This window comes from Echiichthys vipera, assembly GCF_963691815.1.
Source record: "Echiichthys vipera genome assembly, chromosome: 8".
NCBI classification, from domain to species: domain Eukaryota; kingdom Metazoa; phylum Chordata; class Actinopteri; order Perciformes; family Trachinidae; genus Echiichthys; species Echiichthys vipera.
The window spans coordinates 4468376-4487892 of NC_139833.1; the positions used below are offsets into that span (position 1 = coordinate 4468376).

General features: G+C 44.3%; 1 protein-coding gene across 1 annotated transcript; it reads left to right on the forward strand.

Moving 5' to 3' along the window:
• Positions 1-2979: 2979 nt before the first annotated feature.
• On the forward strand, positions 2980-19210 carry LOC310950094 (retinoic acid receptor beta-like; the record flags this gene model as incomplete). The annotated part of the gene is made up of 8 exons (XM_083917757.1): positions 2980-3160; positions 8204-8358; positions 10861-11002; positions 15735-15901; positions 17061-17237; positions 17745-17949; positions 18069-18227; positions 19041-19210. The coding sequence occupies 8 exons, from the start codon at positions 2980-2982 to the stop codon at positions 19208-19210; spliced, it is 1356 nt and encodes a 451-aa protein (XP_083773883.1).
• Between the last annotated feature and the right edge of the window lie 307 nt (positions 19211-19517).

Sequence of the window (19517 nt, forward strand, 5' to 3'; positions counted from 1 at the left end):
AACGTAACAGCTGTTAATAATTCAACACTGACCCCACGATTCAGAGCATTTTAAGGTAACGCTTGTTTTTACTTAAAAGGAATAGTGCAACATTTTGGGAAACATGGATATTAACTTTCTCGTTAGGAGGACGGATTAACAGGCTACCAATCTCTGAATGCACTAAGGGCGTACTCACACTGTCCTTCTTCAAAACCGTTTTTTCAGCTAAAGCCTAGTACCTTTAAGTAGTGTGAGCGCACCCGCTCTGCGCATAACTGCGGCCAGCTGGCCCTCCACGGCCCGCTTGAAAGAGGTGGGCTTTAGCAGAGCCGTTTGCACATGTACGAGCACGAGCGTGCGCACGTGTACGAGCACGAGCCCTACGGCATTAGCGTTATGTCCGCCTGTTCGGACATGTAAATAGAAGGACGGACCATGTGCGGACATTTAACAACAACAACCATGGCGGTGAAAGGTTCACGTTGATGTGATGCGGAGGTGGAGTGTTTACTGCAGATTTGGTCGATGAAAATATCCAAAAACAGTCGACAAGACGCACAAAAACTCTGAGGTCTACGGAAAGATTTGTAAATAAAGCCACACACACGCATCAATGCGTGTGACGTGTTACGGCGTGATGGCGTATGGACAGCAAGAAGCATTGGCCGAGGCCCAGGTAGTGTGAGTACAAACGGGGCTGGGGCGCGGGGGGGGAGAGGGAGGGGGGACAAGTACCCTAAAGCCCGGGTCGCGGTGCGGAAGGACAGTGTGAGTACGCTCTAAAAAGAGAGAGCACATCACACCAGTCCTGGCTCAGTTGCACTGGCTCCCTGTCAAATTCAGAATTGATTTTAAGATTTTACTCTTTGTTTTTAAAGCTCTTAATGCCTTAGCCCCCCCCCTTATATTGTAGAAATGCTCTCCCCACACTCCACCCCCAGGTCGACCCGGTCATCTACAAAACATGACCGGGTCTCTTGTCTGTGCCCCGTACACCTCTCAAAACAAAAGGTGACCGGGCTTTTCTCTGTTGTTGGCCCAAACCTGTGAAGTCCTCTACCACCCTTTCCAGCTTTAAGTCTAATTTAAAGACACACCTTCTCACTCTTGCCTTTAACAACCCTTAACACCCTCCCTTCCTCCCCACTGCCTTTTTATTTATTATTTTCTATTTTAATTTATTTTTATATATTTTATTTCACTTAGTCTATTGCTTTTAACCTTCTTCTTACTTTTTGACTTCTTTTATTTTCTTGCTTGATTCTATTTCACCTGTTTTTATTCGATGCTGATCTTAATATTGTTTTCTTTTTTACTTATTTTATGCATTGTTTTGTCAAGACCTGTGTATTCTTGGGCTCCTTTCCATTTGTTGTCCATAGCGACAAACCGTGAAACAAGTGAGGGATAAATATTGTGCACAATTTTACAATGTAATTCTTTTAATTTATTGGGGATAACAACAAATTTATACGGAGGAAGCCATTTTGATTCCCGTTGAAAATCTGAAAAATAAGAGTTTTAACCAAACCTTTTACTTTAGTAAATAAATGTGGGTATTATTTACATTTTACCAACGATTGGCGACAGCTAGGAGGCACACACACACACACACACACACACACACACACACACACACACACACACACACACACACACACACACACACACACACACACACACACACACACACACACACACACACACACACACACACACACACACACACACACACGCAAACACACACACACACTCTAAGCTTCTTTCAATTTATTGGGGATAACAACAGATTTATACGGAGGAAGCCATTTTGATTCCCAGTGAAAATTTAAAAAATAAGAGTTTTAAACACATTTCCCCTGTGAAGTTATTTCCTTTCACCGAATTATACTTTAGTAAATAAACGTAGGTACTATTAACATTTCACCAACGGTTGGAAACAGCTAGGACACACACACACACACACACACTAACTAAACTTCCTTCAATTTATTGGAGATAACAAATTATACAGAGGAAGCCATTTTGAATCCCAGTGAAAATTTGAAAAACAAGAGTTTTAAACACATTTCCCCCGTGGAGTTATTTTCCTTTTACCGAATTATACTTTAATAAATAAATGTTACTAAAGCTAGGACACACGCACACGCACACGCACACACACATACACACACACACACACAGGCACAAAAACACACACACACACACGCACACACAGGCACAAAAACACACACACACGCACACACAGGCAAAAAAAACACGCACACACGCAAACACACACACAGGCACAAAAACACACACACACGCACACACAAGCACAAAAAAAACACACTACCCATCTCCAACTGTCGACGGTTGCGTTGCATTGTGGGTAATGTAGGCGCCATGTTTTATAAGCAGGACCGCGCTGGAAAAGACACAATATCTCTGGTTCCGCTGCAACAATGTCGCCACTGTTTCCCAGTTAAAGTGTAACTGAGGTGGGCTACTTTTTATTCAATGGCGCGAACCGAAACCTGATACTTTTTAACGGACTTGAGCACTTGTTTGGACCCGCTGCCGGTGATGTCAGACGGCGGCTGGGTCATGTGAAGGGCAGCGGCGGAGGAGGGGGTTCACGGGGAGTTCACGCGCATACATTAGGTAACACCATCGCTCGCGCTGACATAACTAGTATGAAGCAGGTTGAGTTGAGACATTCGTCAATAAAGACAAGATAAGAGGAAGAAGAAGAAGAAGAAGAAGAAGAAGTCCCGGGACTAACTTTGTTATGCAAAACAGCCCCCGGACCCGGACGCGTCTCACCGCTGCGCCTCCGCCGCCGCACCATGCGAACCGTGTGCGGGGAAGATAGGTTCGTCCCTGAGCGCGCACGCCCCTTTGAATGCAACGCGGACATGTTTTACCGTTAAAACACCGTTTGCATCAGACTCGAGCCTCCCCGTCAGCTGTGAAGGATTCTCCGCCGCGCACTTCGCTGACACCGGAACCCGCATCATGTTCGACTATGTGGAATTTCAAGCTTTCGGTCCCGGGGAGATCCTGGACCTGTACGCGTCCACATCCAGCCCCGCTGCGTGCATGCTGCAGGAGCAGGACCCGGACCAGGACCAGGATTTGGCAGCCTTCTTCCCCGAGCTGGTCGAGTCGGAGTGGCAGCAGCACCGGTGCTCGCAATGTAGGTGCAAACTGATGGTTTTGACTCAAGCTGTGGTGTTTTTTGGTGAATATGTGGTTTTAAATTGTTAATATCTGCTTATTATCATTCATGTTCGTTTTACTGATGTGGCTCAAATATGTATCAGAGGGTTTTTACAATCTGTGCTCGAGTTCCTGCATCCCAACAACAGATACCAGGTGAGTTTAGTCCCCAAACCCTGAACCAATAGGTCAGCATTGGGTTTTTTGTTATTTTGCCATGCATCTACTTATTTACTATGTTTGCAAGTTCTATATCTGCACTGTGGTCCTTCCTTCCTAGGAAATGTCTTCCTAGACAATAACTAAATGAGAATATTCACAGGCTTTCTGTGGCATTGATCTTAAAGCTCAAATAAAATGACTTTAGTTATTCAGAGGGAAATGGTCGTGCAGCAGTTGCAGTACAAAGTAGGAAAGAGTGCACACAGATAACCACAATGAGGTGCAAATCCAATATATACACCATGTCAAAAGTTAGACTGTGGCTCAGTGGGGGAGTGGGTTGTCCTACAATTGAGAGATTGGCGGTTCGATCCCCATTTCCACCTCCCCCGGTCCTCATGTGGAAGTGTCCTTGGGCAAGACACTGGACCCCGAATTGCTCCCTGTGCTGCGCATGGGTGTGTGAATGTGGTGTGAATGGTTACATTAGATGGTCTGTAGATGTCCACTACCATCAGTGTGAATGTCTGTGTGAACGGGTGAATGTGACAAACACTGTGAAAGCGCCTTGAGTAGTCAGAAGACTAGAAAGGCGCTATATAAGTAGTAGTAAGTCCATTTACCAGTGTGGATCATAAAGTGTGATGGTTTTAATCTCAGAGCATGAGTGTGCACTGACGGGTAGATGGGTATTAATCGTGTGTACAGGTAGAAATGTGAGATGAAGCCACTTCACTCTTGTTATCTGCCCGGTGACTGTTGCAAAGCTTTGTTTCTATCAGTCAGTAAACTTTGATTGTTCAATTCAAAGTGCTTTGCGGAGGACTAACAACTGATAAGAAGCTCCTGCAAACGTAAACAGTAGAACAATGTGGGACTATGAGGAGACAACAAACTGAAAATGAATGAATACAATAGACGAAACATCACAAAACATGACGAAGGAGAGGGGGTGCAAACATTTTCAAGCATGAACACAATAAAATAAATGGTTAAATCAAATAAAAGCATTTTAAAATTCAAGTTAAAGGAGGTAGGAATTAGGTTTACTTCTAATTTAATTCAGTTTTATTTTATTTAAAGTGCCCGATCATATCAGAAGTTATTTAAAGACACTTTACACGCAGAGTAGGTCCAGAGCACGCTTTGATTTATTACTTTAAAGGAGCAGCGTGAAGGATTTAGGGGTAAAGTTGCAGATTTTAACCAACTGAATGCTCCTTTTCCTCCCCCCTCACCTGCAAAGACCTTCATATAATGTAAAAAAACATGTGTTTGGTTGACAAAAACACAACGATTCCTAGTTTCGTATAATTATCCACTCATAAAAACATCATTTTGAATATTATATTAAAGCCCCTTAAATCCTATGCACTGCTCCTTTAGAGATATCAACACTTTGATATGACACAAAAGCTTGTGCAAGATCTATGAAGTGATTCAAAAACAAGTGAAATAATATTAAAACCAATGCAAAAAGTGACAAGAATCCAAAAATAAGGACTTTAAAGTAGGTTTAATACATCACGTTCTTGGTTCAACACCTCTATAATGTATCAGCCATTGATTATTGACGTTCCTCTAATCACGTCTGTAACAATTCACTTTAACCTCCTTATTTAACATTCATACGTTATATATTCACACTAATAAAAGGCTGTATAATGTAAGTCTTTATTTATGTATTTGTCCACAACTTTGACTCGTGTGTGCACGCATAACACACACAATGAATTACAACATAGTGACTCAACCGTTGTAATGCTGTAAAATATGTGTTCATAGGAGAAGTTGACAAATGCTGCACGTTAATAAGCACTTATAAATGTCTTTACAGCCGCCTGCGACTACATTTAATGTGTAGTTATTCATTGTTTTGCACACTGCCCATGAATGCTCAATAGAGGAGGTGAAATTAAAAGTAAACACTCTTAACCCTCCTGTTCTCCTAAGGGTCAATTTGACCCCATTTAATGTTTAACATCTCTAAATAATGACGTCTTTTTTTGTTTTTTTGCTTTATATTTATGACTTTTCCTCATTTTATGGGGACAACTCATAAAAAACCTAACATTGTCGTGATTATATATATTTTTTTATTGTTCTTATCGTACATGTACTTGTCGCATCGATGTTCCTTTGGGTCAGTTTGATAATCTGGATGATTTAATCATTATTATTATTGTTTATTTTACAATTCAAATATTATATGAGGTCAAATTCATGCTGCTGTCCTTGATAACGGACGTTACTTTCATTCCAGATGTTACAAATAACACAAAATAGCACTTAAAATAACAGACTTACTTAAAAACACACACACAGAAATCCCTCCATGCAGTTTAACATCAGTGATATTTTTCATTTTCTTAAATAAAAACATAAAGTACCCGACTTCACTTGAGTCACAAATTGATTAGGATCATGCATCAATCTGGGATGAGTTTCCTCTCGCGGGAGCTTTCTTTTGAGCCGAGGCCGTTGTAAACAGGGTTCTGTTTTAAAGCACAGAGCAGGTCTTGACAGTGCGGTGGTCTGTGTTTGGGACCGGGGGCTGTCGGTTGGGGGTCGCCGCGGGTTCACCGGACGGTCACCGGCTCAGGAGGTCAGAGGAGAGTCTGACTGTTGCCAGTAGTGGAGGAAGTTCTCCGATCCTTTAAGTACAAGCACAACAAGTAAATAAAACACGTGCAAGTAAAATTACAGAAGGATAAGCAGCTAAATCTACTCGTCCTGCAGAGAAATGTTTATTTAATTTATGGAAAGAAGAGAAAAGAGTTCAGCTACACAGTGTTAATGCATTTGTTGAGCTTAACTGTATCTTTTTGTGAAACATTTGACTGAAAACGACGACTCACTGGAAGTATTTTAAATCAGGAAAGCTGTTTTTTTGTTGTTTTTTAACTGAAATACATCATTTTAAATTTTTCCACAGTGGTGCACAGCCTACATAGATGCCAGGGGGAGACAAAAGTGCATCTTTTCGTTACAAATTACATAAAACACATGAATAAACAACCTGAAGCTGCAACAATTCATCCACTGGAAGAACATTAATATGCAACTACTTTGATAACTGATACATTTTTAGCGTCGGTCGTCTTTCAAGCCACGTGTGTGACCCTGCAAGAGCTCGTTCCAGCTTCTCCAAACGTGAACACTTGCAGCTTTTCTTTCTCGTGCACGACAGTAAATGAAACGTCTTTGGGTTTTGAGTCGTTGGTCGGACAGAACGAGCAACATGGAGATGTTCTTTCGGGCTCTATGCGTGTTTCACCACCTTTTTGACATTTTACAGAATAAACAAATACATCAATAATTGAGAAAATTAGTGATTTAGTTGCTAGGGTTGCGACAGAAAAGGCTATAATTGAAATTTGATTAATGGATGTTGTGTTAAACATCCATACAACCAAAAATAACCCAATCAGCATCCGCGCAGTTACGTTGACTCTCCGTCTTATCTCCTTATCTTTGAGACGACTGTTTGACTCACACGCTGCATTGTTGCGTACATCAAATAACACCACCTAAATTGGGACGGGGGGAAACCTCTTTCTCCCTTCCCCCGACCAAATCACTTACGCCGCCCCACCACACACACTTTCTGTTTCTTCTCCCTCCCTCTCATCAGTCAGCTGGGCTTGTGGCATGCTCCTGCATTGTTTCGTGTTGGGCTGACGGGGGTGTCCTCGATTGACCCGCTGATTCTAGGTTCAATCAGAGGCCACGGGTTCGAGGGGACGTAGACCAGCAATTTTTCTCGTTTTGTCCCCCTTCAAAAAAAAAAAAACGGCTTTCTTCGTTTTCTGTCAGCGTTTGGAGCGTTGGAGGTGATCAGAGAGCCGGCGGGGAGGCCGAGCCAAGAGCGAGCCCCACCGACTGGAGCAATTCTCAGGAGTGGTTTGAAAGTGGGAGGGTGGACCGTGGTGAAATGATACATTCAGCTGGAAAAATGGAGATAAAAGCGTCGCTACAATAGGCGCAGCTGTGTGTATTACAGAGAGATATATTCGACATGGAATACGTTTACAAAGAAAATGAAATGACTCAACTTCATGGATGATGGGTCCAGCTTTCTCTGGACAGAGCGCCCACTCTGCTATTCATGAGACCGTATGGGTTTCACTCTGAAACGTGTAATTTCCCACAGCACAAGAAGACATTCAGCAGTCCAAAACCCAAAGATATGTACTATTGTAACAGACTAGTTTGGTCCAGGGGTGTATGCTAAGGCTCTATCACTAGTCCTAACCCTGGGTGAGCTGAAACGGGTCAAAACAGTAAAGAAATAAAGGCAGGTGGACAGTTTTCAACAACCAGAGAGCAGCTAACGGGTCAGGTTAGTTAACCCGTCAGCTGCTCGGGTTACCCGGGCCATTGGTGGATTGGCGGTTAGCACTTCTCTCCGACAAGGCCTCAGCAGTGCTGGTTTCTTCTCTCGTGTGCGACCAGCTCCGTCTTGTTACTTCACTTTAGTTTAGGTTGTTGCCCAAAAACTGTTCATGAGTTAGCACGATGTGAAGCTGTAGTGTGGTCTGAGTAGCGTCTTCAAAAAGCTTGTATCTCTGTGCGATGTGCACTCTCAACGCCTGCTCCAGTCCAAGCTCGTTGACGTCTTCATCGCACACAGCGTAACCACACACCAGACCATCTCTCGAATGAAAGCCAACCCAACAGAAAAGAAACGTAAACGAGGAGCACTTGCCTCTTACTCCTAGCGCTTTCATGCTGTCATGAAACCAAGCTGCATAAGCAAAACACAAAGAGTTGAGTCTAACAAGTCGAAGCATGTCACATTCTCCCTGTTGTGCGTGTTTACTGGTATTGCATGGTGTCATTTGTGTGTGTTTTGCAGCCGTTGGAAGTCAGAGCTCCAGCTCCAGCTCAGACGACCTGTTCACCTGCCCCGCCTCCCCGCTGCCTCCTCCTCGCACTTACAAGCCCTGTTTCGTGTGTCAAGACAAGTCCTCGGGCTACCACTACGGCGTCAGCGCCTGCGAGGGCTGCAAGGTAACGTGTCAGACCTGTTGTCTGCTTTACGACATCCTCTTCACTTTTTAACAAAGAAATCACAATGAAAAAAAGCACCATTCTCATTTTGTTAATGTGTGTCATGCTCTCATTTTTGGACTAAACCTTTTTATTTAACTCCAAAGCTCACAAGTAAATATGTGTGTTATGTGTAATACAGCGTGTTTTGTCATGTTCAGTCACATCATTAACATTTTTCTGCATATGAATGCTGAATCTGCAGGCAACAGGACAAGGTTTTGGTATCAGAAGAGCTCAAGTGTCCGTTAGTAGTCAGTGAACGGACTTTGGTTGCATGCAGGTAAACGGTCTGTGTGGAGAGCAAAAGAGGCCCAAAACTTTTACCAATAATCATGGAACCCATCAAACGATTTTGCCTTTTATTAGCTTTTCTTTTTTATTTAGCTGCATTCATGTTAGGGCTAGGGCGAAATGCTTCAATAGTGATTCAGCAATAAGTGTAGATGACAGAAAGACGCAAATAAATCATTAGAGAACCTTCTGATAATTGTTAAATCATAATGTGTGTAATATTTGCTGTGGTTTTAGCACAAACTGCGCCCAACAGAAATTCAGAGAAGATCGTAGGTAGCGTTATTACGACTATTAAAATGACTTCATGAACAGGTTTGTAGAACGTCATACGAAAAGTTTCAACAGAAATTGGTCAGACATGAAAACAACTTGGTTAAGATTAGAAAAAAGGGTGTGGTTTGGTTTGGTACCAGGACATGAACGGGCCACCACCTCGGAAATGAAGCCCACTCACCCGTGTGAAAGTCCTGCTGCTGCTGCTGCTGCTACTCACCTTGTGTTTGAATAAACGTTGTTTGGTGGAGTGGGGCCTCCGTACAACGAAAATCACACTGCCGCGTTGCCCACAGAGCCCCCACTTGACTGAGGCTTCATTTCAACTGAAATGATCGATTTCTGGATTTTCTGAATTAACATTGAACTGGGAAATCTTGTATTGCAACATACTGATGAATCGATATTTTTACCCCAACCCTGATTCATGTGCAGATATCTGTTTATAGAGACTAGGGATGGGCGTGAGTATTGGATTCCTCGGGTAATGTCTTTTTTGTTTTTTTGTATAAACGTGTGTGGTACCGGGAGATGAACGTGCCACCACCGCAGAAATGAAGCCCACTCACCCGCGTGGAAGTCCTGCTGCTGTCACTCTCCTCGGCCGCCATTGAGTTTCAATAAACGTTGTTTGGTCGAGTGGGGCCTCCACTGCTGTGTTGTCCACAGAGCCCCCACTTGACGAAGGCTTCATTACAACGGAAATGATCGATTTTCTGAATCAGGCTTGGACCTGGAAATAGTATTTTGAAAGGGCGTCACAACTTAAAGACCAGATAGTCGGCCGCTCACTCGCTGTTATGACGGCGAAGATGCGTTATAAAGAGATTTCCTTCCACGAGGAATCGATCCCCGCTCGAGTAACTCATGCGATCACTCAATCTGGGAAAATATCACTTGTGCCCATCCCTAAAAGAGACGTTATCTCTCACCTCCAACTCCTTTCTGGGTTTACTCAGTTTCTAATCAGGCTGTGAACTATGACCGCCACGCGGGAGAGGAAGTCTTTGCCCCAAAGGGTTTAGTTGTCGATTGGTTAAGAGATCGTTCAGGTGTTGATTGCAGCATTTGTTCAGAGAAAAAACACCAATATCACGACAGAGCCTGAACCTTGTCCTGATAAACCAACACGTGTGTGAGCAACACGTCAATACTACAGTAACAGGGACTTCCTTCTTGACAACATAAACACACTCTTATAAATAATGTGATTTGGGGAATTCCAGATTTGTAGTTTCAATTCAATTAAATTTTATTCATAGTGCCAAATCATAACAAAAGTTATCTCAGGACACTTTACAGAGTAGGTATAGACCACACTCTGTGACTTATTCATGATTTACATAGACCCAACAATTCCCCCGTAGAGTACGGTGGCAGTTTCTGTTTGAAATTTAAGCTTTTTTAAAGGCTTGATGACTGATTCAAGAGTATAGTTCACAAAACAGAAACGCATTATTAGACCCTGCTATTATTCCTAATTCGACTGATTTTTAAATACACAGAGACACAACAAACGTCTGCTAAAGGTTACTTGCTATCTGTCATTTTTATGATCATTGAAATAACAAAAAAGCCCTGTTGTATGTTCTACCGTGTGCTATAATGATGATATATCAACAGAAATTCACGGTTCTCATGTGATGGAGTACGTAGCTTAATAGATAATGCATCTGTACGGGTTGTTTTACTGTGTTCTGACACATGACTCAATTATTGATCGCTGTATTTGGAGAAACATTACACCAACATCTCTCGAACCTTTCCAAGTATAAAGTGAACTTGCCTGTACATTGTCAAAAGGATTCCAGATTAGAGTCTTAGGCAGGATTATTTCCATGCTCCGGTGACTTTAATCATTTATATCTCTTTACTCTTCCTTCGGCTCCGCAGGGCTTCTTCCGCCGCAGCGTGCAGAAGAACATGGTGTATACCTGCCACCGAGACCGAAACTGCATCATCAACAAGATCACCAGGAACCGCTGTCAGTACTGCCGGCTTCAGAAATGCTTCGCAGCGGGGATGTCCAAGGAGTGTAAGTGTCTGATCCTCTCTGACTCAACAGGAGGCTTCATGAGACATCCTGAATACATTTAGAGGAAATTATGACTGAGGTAGATAGGAAGGCAAGGGGGCTTTAGTCGGGAACAGGCAAAAGAAAACAGTTAAATGAACACGTCGAAATAAAAGATGAAAGGAGGAAGAGTGCGTTAGATCAGCGGAAAGAAGATAAAACGAGGATTTCATCTCATCTCATCTCATCTTCATCCGCTTATCCAGGGTCGGGTCGTGGGGGCAGCAGCTTTAGCAGGGGACCCCAAACTTCCCTTTCCCGGGCCACATTAACCAGCTCTAACTGGGGGATCCTGAGGCGTTCCCAGGCCAGTGTGGAGATCTAATCTCTCCACCTGGTCCTGGGTCTTCCCCGAGGCCTCCTCCCAGCTGGACGTGCCTGGAACACCTCCCTAGGGAGGCGCCCAGGGTTCATCCTTACCAGATGATCCTGAACCTCAACTGGCTCCTTTCAACGCAAAGGAGCAGCGGCTCTACTCCGAGTTCCTCACGGATGCTGAACTTCTCACCCTCTCTCTAAGGGAGACTCCAGCCCCCCTCCTGAGAAAACCCATTTCGGCCGCTTTTACCCGCAACCTGGTTCTTTGGGTCCTGACCCAGCTTTCATGACCATAGGTGAGGGTAGGAACCAAGATTGACCGGTAGATCCAGAGCTTTGTCTTCCTCAGCTCTCTTTTCGTCACAACGGTGCAGTAGAGCGACTGCAGCACCGCCCCCGCTGCTCTGATTCTCCGGCCATCTCACACTCCATCGTCCCCTCACTCGTGAACAGGATCCGGAGGTTCAGTTTGTTAAACATTTGAACAGCGTTGTGGATGGTACCAATAGAAGCGTTCCTTACCGTCACGTTTTTTCATCACCCCGCTGTTGAGTTACCTTTCACACTGATCCGATACTACAAAGGCGGAGCTAGAAACACTGCAGTCTGTGATTGGTGCAGATGTTTCTCTAGTGCCATCTGGAGATTGAGTGTTCAGGTGCATGTTCTTATGAGTTACATACGCTTCCACACTTCTAAAGGTACTTTACTGCCCTACAAAGCCTAAGTGCAGTAACTATGAAATCATGAGTAACGTTAATTCTGCAGTTTTAGGCCTGAAAATACGGATTAATTTGGATAAAACAAACCTTGGCAAACCAATAAACCATAATCTATCATAAATGTGCCAATTATTCATTTGTTGGGACAGTAATCAAACTTTAAAGCCATTTTTTATTGTTTAAATAATTTCGTAGTTACTGCACTTTGGCTTTTTAATGCAGTTTACCCAAAGTGTTTGATGGAAACGTGACTTTTGATTCAGAGAGTTGGTTCCAGAGCTGAGACGCGGTGCTGCAGATGTATGAATTAGCATTTTTCTCGAAGTCAGCGGGCCCATGGCTAAAATACGTATAGCTGCTGCCTCCATTCACACCAGGTCATTGCTGAGCTTCCTCCACCCTGCTTCTCCAAACTGAAGGCGTGCTGAACGCCACCTACTGTCGGTAACACTCTTTGGAAAAGCACCTCATACAACACCACTTTAAAACATCTAAACTAACCCTATAAATGTATACGAACAACACTAAGGGTGCACTCACACTGTCCTTCAACACCGGGCCAAAACCGTTTTTTCAGCTAAAGCCTAGAGCAGTGTGAGTGCACCCGCTCCGCACATAACTGCGGCCAGCTGGCCGTCCACGGCCCGTCTGAGAGAGGTTAGCTTTTGTAGAGCGCGTTTGCACATGTACGAGCACGAGCACAAGGCCTACGGCGGTTCTGATGTCATTTCCTGTGCGCCTGTTCGGACTTGGAAAAAAGAAGGAGGGACCATGCGCGGACATTTAAAACAATGGCGGTGAAAGGTTCACGTTGGTGTGATGCGGAGGTGGAGTGTTTACTGCAGATTTGGTCGATGAAAATATTCAAAAACAGTCGACAAGACGCACAAAAACTCCGAGGTCTACGGAAAGATTTGTAAACAAAGCGAAGCATCGCGGTGATGTCATCAATGCGTGTGACGTGTTACGCCGTGATGACGTATAGGCAGCAAGAAGCATTTGCGCGAAACCCAGGTAGTGTGAGTACCCTAAAGCCCGGGTGCGGTGCGGAAGGACAGTGTGAGTGCGCCCTAAGTGAGCGTCTCCATGCAACATTCAGATGGGTAATGAGGATTGACCCAAAACATCCTGCTTAGCCAAGATATTCCACACACCATAGCTGTTTTCTAGATTTCCTCATTAAAAACATTGTATTATTTTATCAAGTTCATGTAAAGACGTACAATCAAATATGTTTTTGGCAGCAGAACTCCCTCAAAATGAAACCTAAACTTTCTGCATGTTCAGACAAAACTGCTGCTCAGAGGATCTAATTCAATAACCCTTAAAAAACATTCATTTTCCAACGCTTCATTGAGAAGTTCCCGGTGAACTCGACCTAGATAACAGCATGTGTGTTATGTGTGGAGGCGGCTCGCCCGCGATAGGGTGGCAGTGAAGGATCCGCCCATCCACACTCAGACACACACATTACATAAACGTTTCACATGTAGCAGACAGATGGATGCTACGTAACTGCTGGCTGGCCGCTTCAGTCGCTCCGTGTGTAACATGATCTCACAGTTTATACAGTGGCAAATGAATGTAGGGCGTCCAGAGAGGAGGAGGAGGAGGAGGAGAGGGGGTGACGAGGAGCTCCTCTGACATGTGTGTAGCTGCCTGAGTCAGTTGGATGCACTAAAACGTGTTGACACCGTTACGCAGCGATTATAAAAGACTAACCTGGTTAGGCTGAGTTACCCTGCTCCCCTGGATTAACAGTTAATCCTCACAGGTCTCCGCCGACTGATTTCATTGGAGACTCGGGGAAAGATTTCCACTGGAAACAGTTGATAATCACTTTTGAGAGGCCTTTGTATCGGGGCTGACTGGCCTTTAATCCTCAGTGAATGGACAAAAACATGTGGAAACTCCTGTCCACACATGTTTGTGTACTTTTGATCTGCTGAGGTGTGCGTTTTGGTGTGGACATATGTTTATTTAGTCTTCAGGCGAGTCCAGTCTATCTCAATATAGGTCATTTCATATCATTATAACGGCATATATATCAGAATAAAGCATGTTTTCTGTATATTCAATAAATAAATAGTGACTATGAAATAGCCACTTTGTTTACTCCGGTGTGAATTAAAGAATTGATAAATGAAAGAGTATTTTCTCTATATTTTGTTAACGACTGTAGTGCAAAGTGAACGTGATGAACAGTTTAAACTGAAATTATAAGGAAATAACCGTACAGCTCTACAGTGACTATGTTTGAGAGTTACGGATTAAGAAAAGTAAGTTAGGTCTAGTCCACACGCACACGGGTATTTTTAAAACCTAACTTTTATGGTCCCTGGTTAAAAAAAAAAAATCCGTCCACACTGGCGGCGTGACAAAAAATATCTCCGTCCAAATTAAACCGCAAAATCCGCCTCCGTCAGCTGATCACGTCTAGAGCGCTCCACAAGTCTCCATGGATACAACCTACTGTTGTACTTGACGTCAAACAATGTCGACAAGAAATTGAGCTATCCTCGGTTTTCTTGTCCACACATGCTGAAACCGGATGTTTCGAAAAAATTCACGCAGGGCGCCGTTGCAAAAAACTCCAGTTTCACAAGCCCACAACTGCGGGTACGTGTGGATGAAAGGCCAAACCGTGCAGAGGATCACGCGGTTTTAAAAATACGCACGTTCGCGTGGACGGCTCCTTAGTTTGTGCTCGTTATTGTCAGTTTAGATGACAAAGCTCGACCCTAAGCTCCTCCCTAGAATGGCCACTGTCGATGGTGCTAATCCTACGTTAGCCACCGTAAGAGCTTTCAGAGTGAATGACGGTGTGCATATGATTATATGAACCTTATTATTATTATTATTAATAATAATAATAATATTACATTTGGGGCTGTAACATTTGATCCACACGGTTCTGAAACATTTGTTCCTTGATGCTGTGGGTCCAGACGAATCTCTCCATATAAGCTCCGCCCATTTGCATAGATTTCCCACCATTTTGAATTGGGTCCAAATCAGTTTTTTCGCTGCCCACTCCTAAAAAAATTGAGCAGTTATCACCAAGTTTGGTACCAAACATCCCTGAGCCAAGCCGAGAAATGTTCCTTTTTCAGATTTCTGATAGTCCACAGAGTTTTCTACAACTGGCCCTCAAAGTTTCTCAAATGTTGTGGGCAGGTGTCAAAAATGTCATATCTCCTGAGAGCTTTATGCTATTGCAACCACATTTGGTTTACGTGTAGACAGATGTAGATGACGTCTGAGGGCACACTCACCCTGTCCTTCCGTACAAGTGGGGGACAAGTACCCTGAAGCACGGGGAACAGTAGGGGCGGACAGTGTGAGTGCGCCCTGAGTGGTCATAGCAAACTTGGTGCCCAATAGGTGGCGCTTTAGCAGCTTCATCTATCCATAAAGGCAGGAATTTCCATGATGTATGTGTCCTTCGATTGTCTCAAGAGCCGTTCGTCCAATTGATTACACACGCGGCAGGTGTATCGCTGAGGACCCAAGGAAGTGCTGTGTTGAGTGTGAAGTCTATCGGATGGGTGGTTCTCGCAAACGCCGCTCCTCTGGGGGGGGGGACAAGCAATCGTTTCCCTCCGAACAAGCAAAAGATAACATCTTATAACCTGCATCATCCTTTTCCCCAGCAGTGAGAAACGACAGAAACAGGAAGAAGGGGAAGAAGGAGGCGGTGAAGATGACCATCATGGAGACGTACGAGCTGACGGCCGAGCTCGGTTTGATAGTGGAGAAGATCTGCAGGGCGCACAGGGAGACCTTCCCCTCTCTTTGCCAGCTGGGAAAATACACCACAGTGAGTCACGACATGAGACCTGAATGCGGAAATAATATTCCTCTACAGAGAGAGAATAATCCGCAGGGAGGAAAGGATCAAAACTGTTGGTTTAAATATGTATTTTATGGATAATAGTCGGAGAATAGCAGGAATTTAAACAGATAGTTCCATTGTGGCTGCAGAGACGATAAAACATGAGCTGAAATGAATATAGAAGAGGCAGAATTTGCCTAAAACATTTGCACTTTCCTCTTCGTCTCTGTGTATGCAAATGTAATATACGGTATTGCATAATCAGCTGCACTGACCAAAGGATGCTAGTGAATATGGAAATAAAAGGAGTGGAAATGTGCTTATTGAACACTGTGGGGAACATTTCATAGGATTTGCGGTCCGTTTTGATCCCTTAAGTTGTACTCCGTAAGATTTCCATCTATTTAATTGTCTTTTAAGTTAATATCTATCAAAGAGATAGAACCGATCCTATGACCCGCTAATGAAAGCACTTGTACTTTGCCAAGTATTCCAATATCTGTGTCTGTGGCGACATTCCCGGGCTAGATGTAAATAAGCCGCCATGTTAGTGACGCTGCTGACAGCGGTTGGTCTGTCTCCCTAGATCGTCACCAATCGTTATGCTGCTTTCATTTGTAATCAGAAATCGGAAATTCCAACTTCTGAGACAGGCTTGTAGTGAGGGCAGAAGTATAATAGGAACGTGTGTGTGTGTATGGATTTAAGATATAACATATAGGGGAAAGGACTAGAAGTAGAGAGGTGAATGTGTTTTAATAAAATTTACAAAAGAGCAAAAAAAACAAAATAGAATTGTCCACACACATAGTGACCATGAACCCGACAAGATGGAGGCTCGTCTGCAGTTACATCTTATCACCAAAGAGGCCGCTAGAAACAACATCTCTCACATCTTATAGAGGACAACTTTAACAGTGAAATTATGTTTATCCGTATTAACTAAGTGGTTAAAATGTCTGGTCTCATGCGATGTGTATGTGAAAGCGTTCCTGTTTAATAGCCCTGAATGCAGTTGAAAGTAAACCGTATAGCTGCTGTTGCTTCTGTTGTCACAGTTTTTATCGTCTTTGACGTGGTTTTCATCTGAGTAAAAGATCTGTTCAACAACAACAATCCTCTTCTTCTCTTCTCCTCCATCCAGAACTCCAGCTCAGACCACAGGATCCAGCTGGACCTCGGGCTGTGGGACAAGTTCAGCGAGCTCGCCACCAAGTGCATCATCAAGGTGGTGGAGTTCGCCAAGCGAGTGCCTGGTTTCACCGGCCTGACCATCGCCGACCAGATCACTCTGCTCAAAACTGCCTGTCTGGACATCCTGGTACGTCTGTGTGACTTTCTGCTTCAACACTACAACACGGTTCTTGTTTTCTTAACCTTTTTTTTTACCAAGATCTTCTCAAAACTCAATGACCTGAAGTGCACTTCAGCACACGTGTGCACACATACACAGCTCCTACTGCACTTCACGCTCTCTGTGGGTCGTGACTCATGCTGTCAGCTGACATTCATGCCAAAGACAAACTGACAGACAGCCTCGGGTAGAGGGGGCTGCATGTTTTATTCCCCTTCATCCTCCCTCAGTCGCTCACCGCCCCACCTGTCTGTCATCGTCAGGGTCTGAAGAGTTCTGCGGCTACAGAAAGACAGATTTCTGATCTTGTCTTATGTGAGGCTGGCAGACTTTAAATGTGAAACAGATGTGCGAAGTATTAAGTTTGCATGATAAATAAACAGCAGCAGCAGCAACAAAGTGTCAAAGGTGCAAATCAGAAACACAATATACTCATTAGCTCATTATTATGTCATGATACTTCTCTTCCTGCAGATCCTGAGGATTTGCACTCGCTACACTCCTGACCAGGACACCATGACCTTCTCTGACGGGTTGACCCTGACCCGCACTCAGATCCACAACGCCGGATTCGGACCGCTGACAGATCAGGTCTTCACATTTGCCGGCCAGCTGCTGCCACTGCAGATGGACGACACGGAGAGCGGCCTCCTCAGTGCCATCTGTCTCGTCTCTGGAGGTACTGACGCTCACACGACAAAACAACCTGCTTTTTATAGTTGTAGGGTGAAGAAAGCGATACACGTGAGCTTCCAACTTTCCTTTCAACAAGCTAAACATTCATTTCTGTCTGAACAGACCGACAGGACCTGGAGGAGCCGTCTAAGGTGGAGGTGCTGCAGGAGCCGCTGCTGGAGGCGCTGAAGATTTACTCCCGTAAGCGGCGGCCCAGTATGCCCCTCATGTTCCCCAAAGCCCTCATGAAGATCACCGACCTGCGCAGCATCAGCGCCAAAGGTCAGAAAGCGACCATGAAATCCTTTATTTGTCATAAATGATTTCAATATGATAACTTCTAGAACTCTAAGGTGAAGATATGAGATGTGAGATTGTCAAAAGTACCAGTGCGCCAATACTTTTTAACAGCACGTGTTTCAAAACAATACAATACCCACACTTGATAGTGTCAAAAGTATGGAAACACGTCGGTGTGTGTTCAGGGTTTGCTATGATCCTATTTTGTGTGCAAGGCCTTATTTTTCTTTTTGCCGTGATATTGAAAGAACTATAGTATAGAAGAAGAATTCCTTTATTTGTCCCGCAATGGGGAACACACACACACACACACACACACACACACACACACACACACACACACACACACACACACACACACACACACACACACACACACACACACACACACACACACACACACACACACACACACACACACACACACACACACACACACACACACACACACACACACACACACACACACACACACACACACACACACACACACACAGCGAGGGGGCTGCTAGTGACCGGCGCCCCGAGCAGTCCAGCAAATGTGGTTGCAGTTGGTTTGGTGCATTGCTCAACAGCACCTCTCAAGCCACCAGTCCACGCTCCATTCATGGTCCACACAGGGACTCGAACCAGGACTCTCTGGTTTCCAGCCAAGTCACCTATTGACTGAGCTACTGCCACCTCAGTATATATTATAGTAACTAGAGTATTTGCTTTTTTATACTAGTAATAAATTCTGGCATCATGGCAACCTTTATGTGACATTAAAATAAACCCACACGTCTATTTCCACAGGAGCTGAGAGGGTGGTGACTCTGAAGATGGAGATCCCGGGCTCCATGCCCCCCCTGATCGAGGAGATGCTGGAGGATCTGCAGGACCTGGAGAAACAGTCCGAGGAGAGCAGAGCGGAGGCAAACACCAGCCAGCACACACACACGCCGCCCCCCCCTCTCACTACATGAACTCCTCTGACTTCTTGCTCGGAAGTGGCTCAAAAAGAACGTTGGCTCCCGCCTCCCCTCGCAGAGAAAACGCTAACAACATATCAACTACAGATGCAGTCCAGAGGGTCACTAGTGTCTTACCTCAGTTTCACAGGGAAGAAGAGATTCACTCGTTACACTAACGACTGCGCTGACTTCTTCTTCAGAGGGGAGAAAAGAGAACGATGCAGTAATGTTTTAATATGTATCATATATTTTCATTTTTAACCCTCCTGGCAGACGCCTCATAACCACACAGGTTTCAGCTGTATTTATATTTGCATGG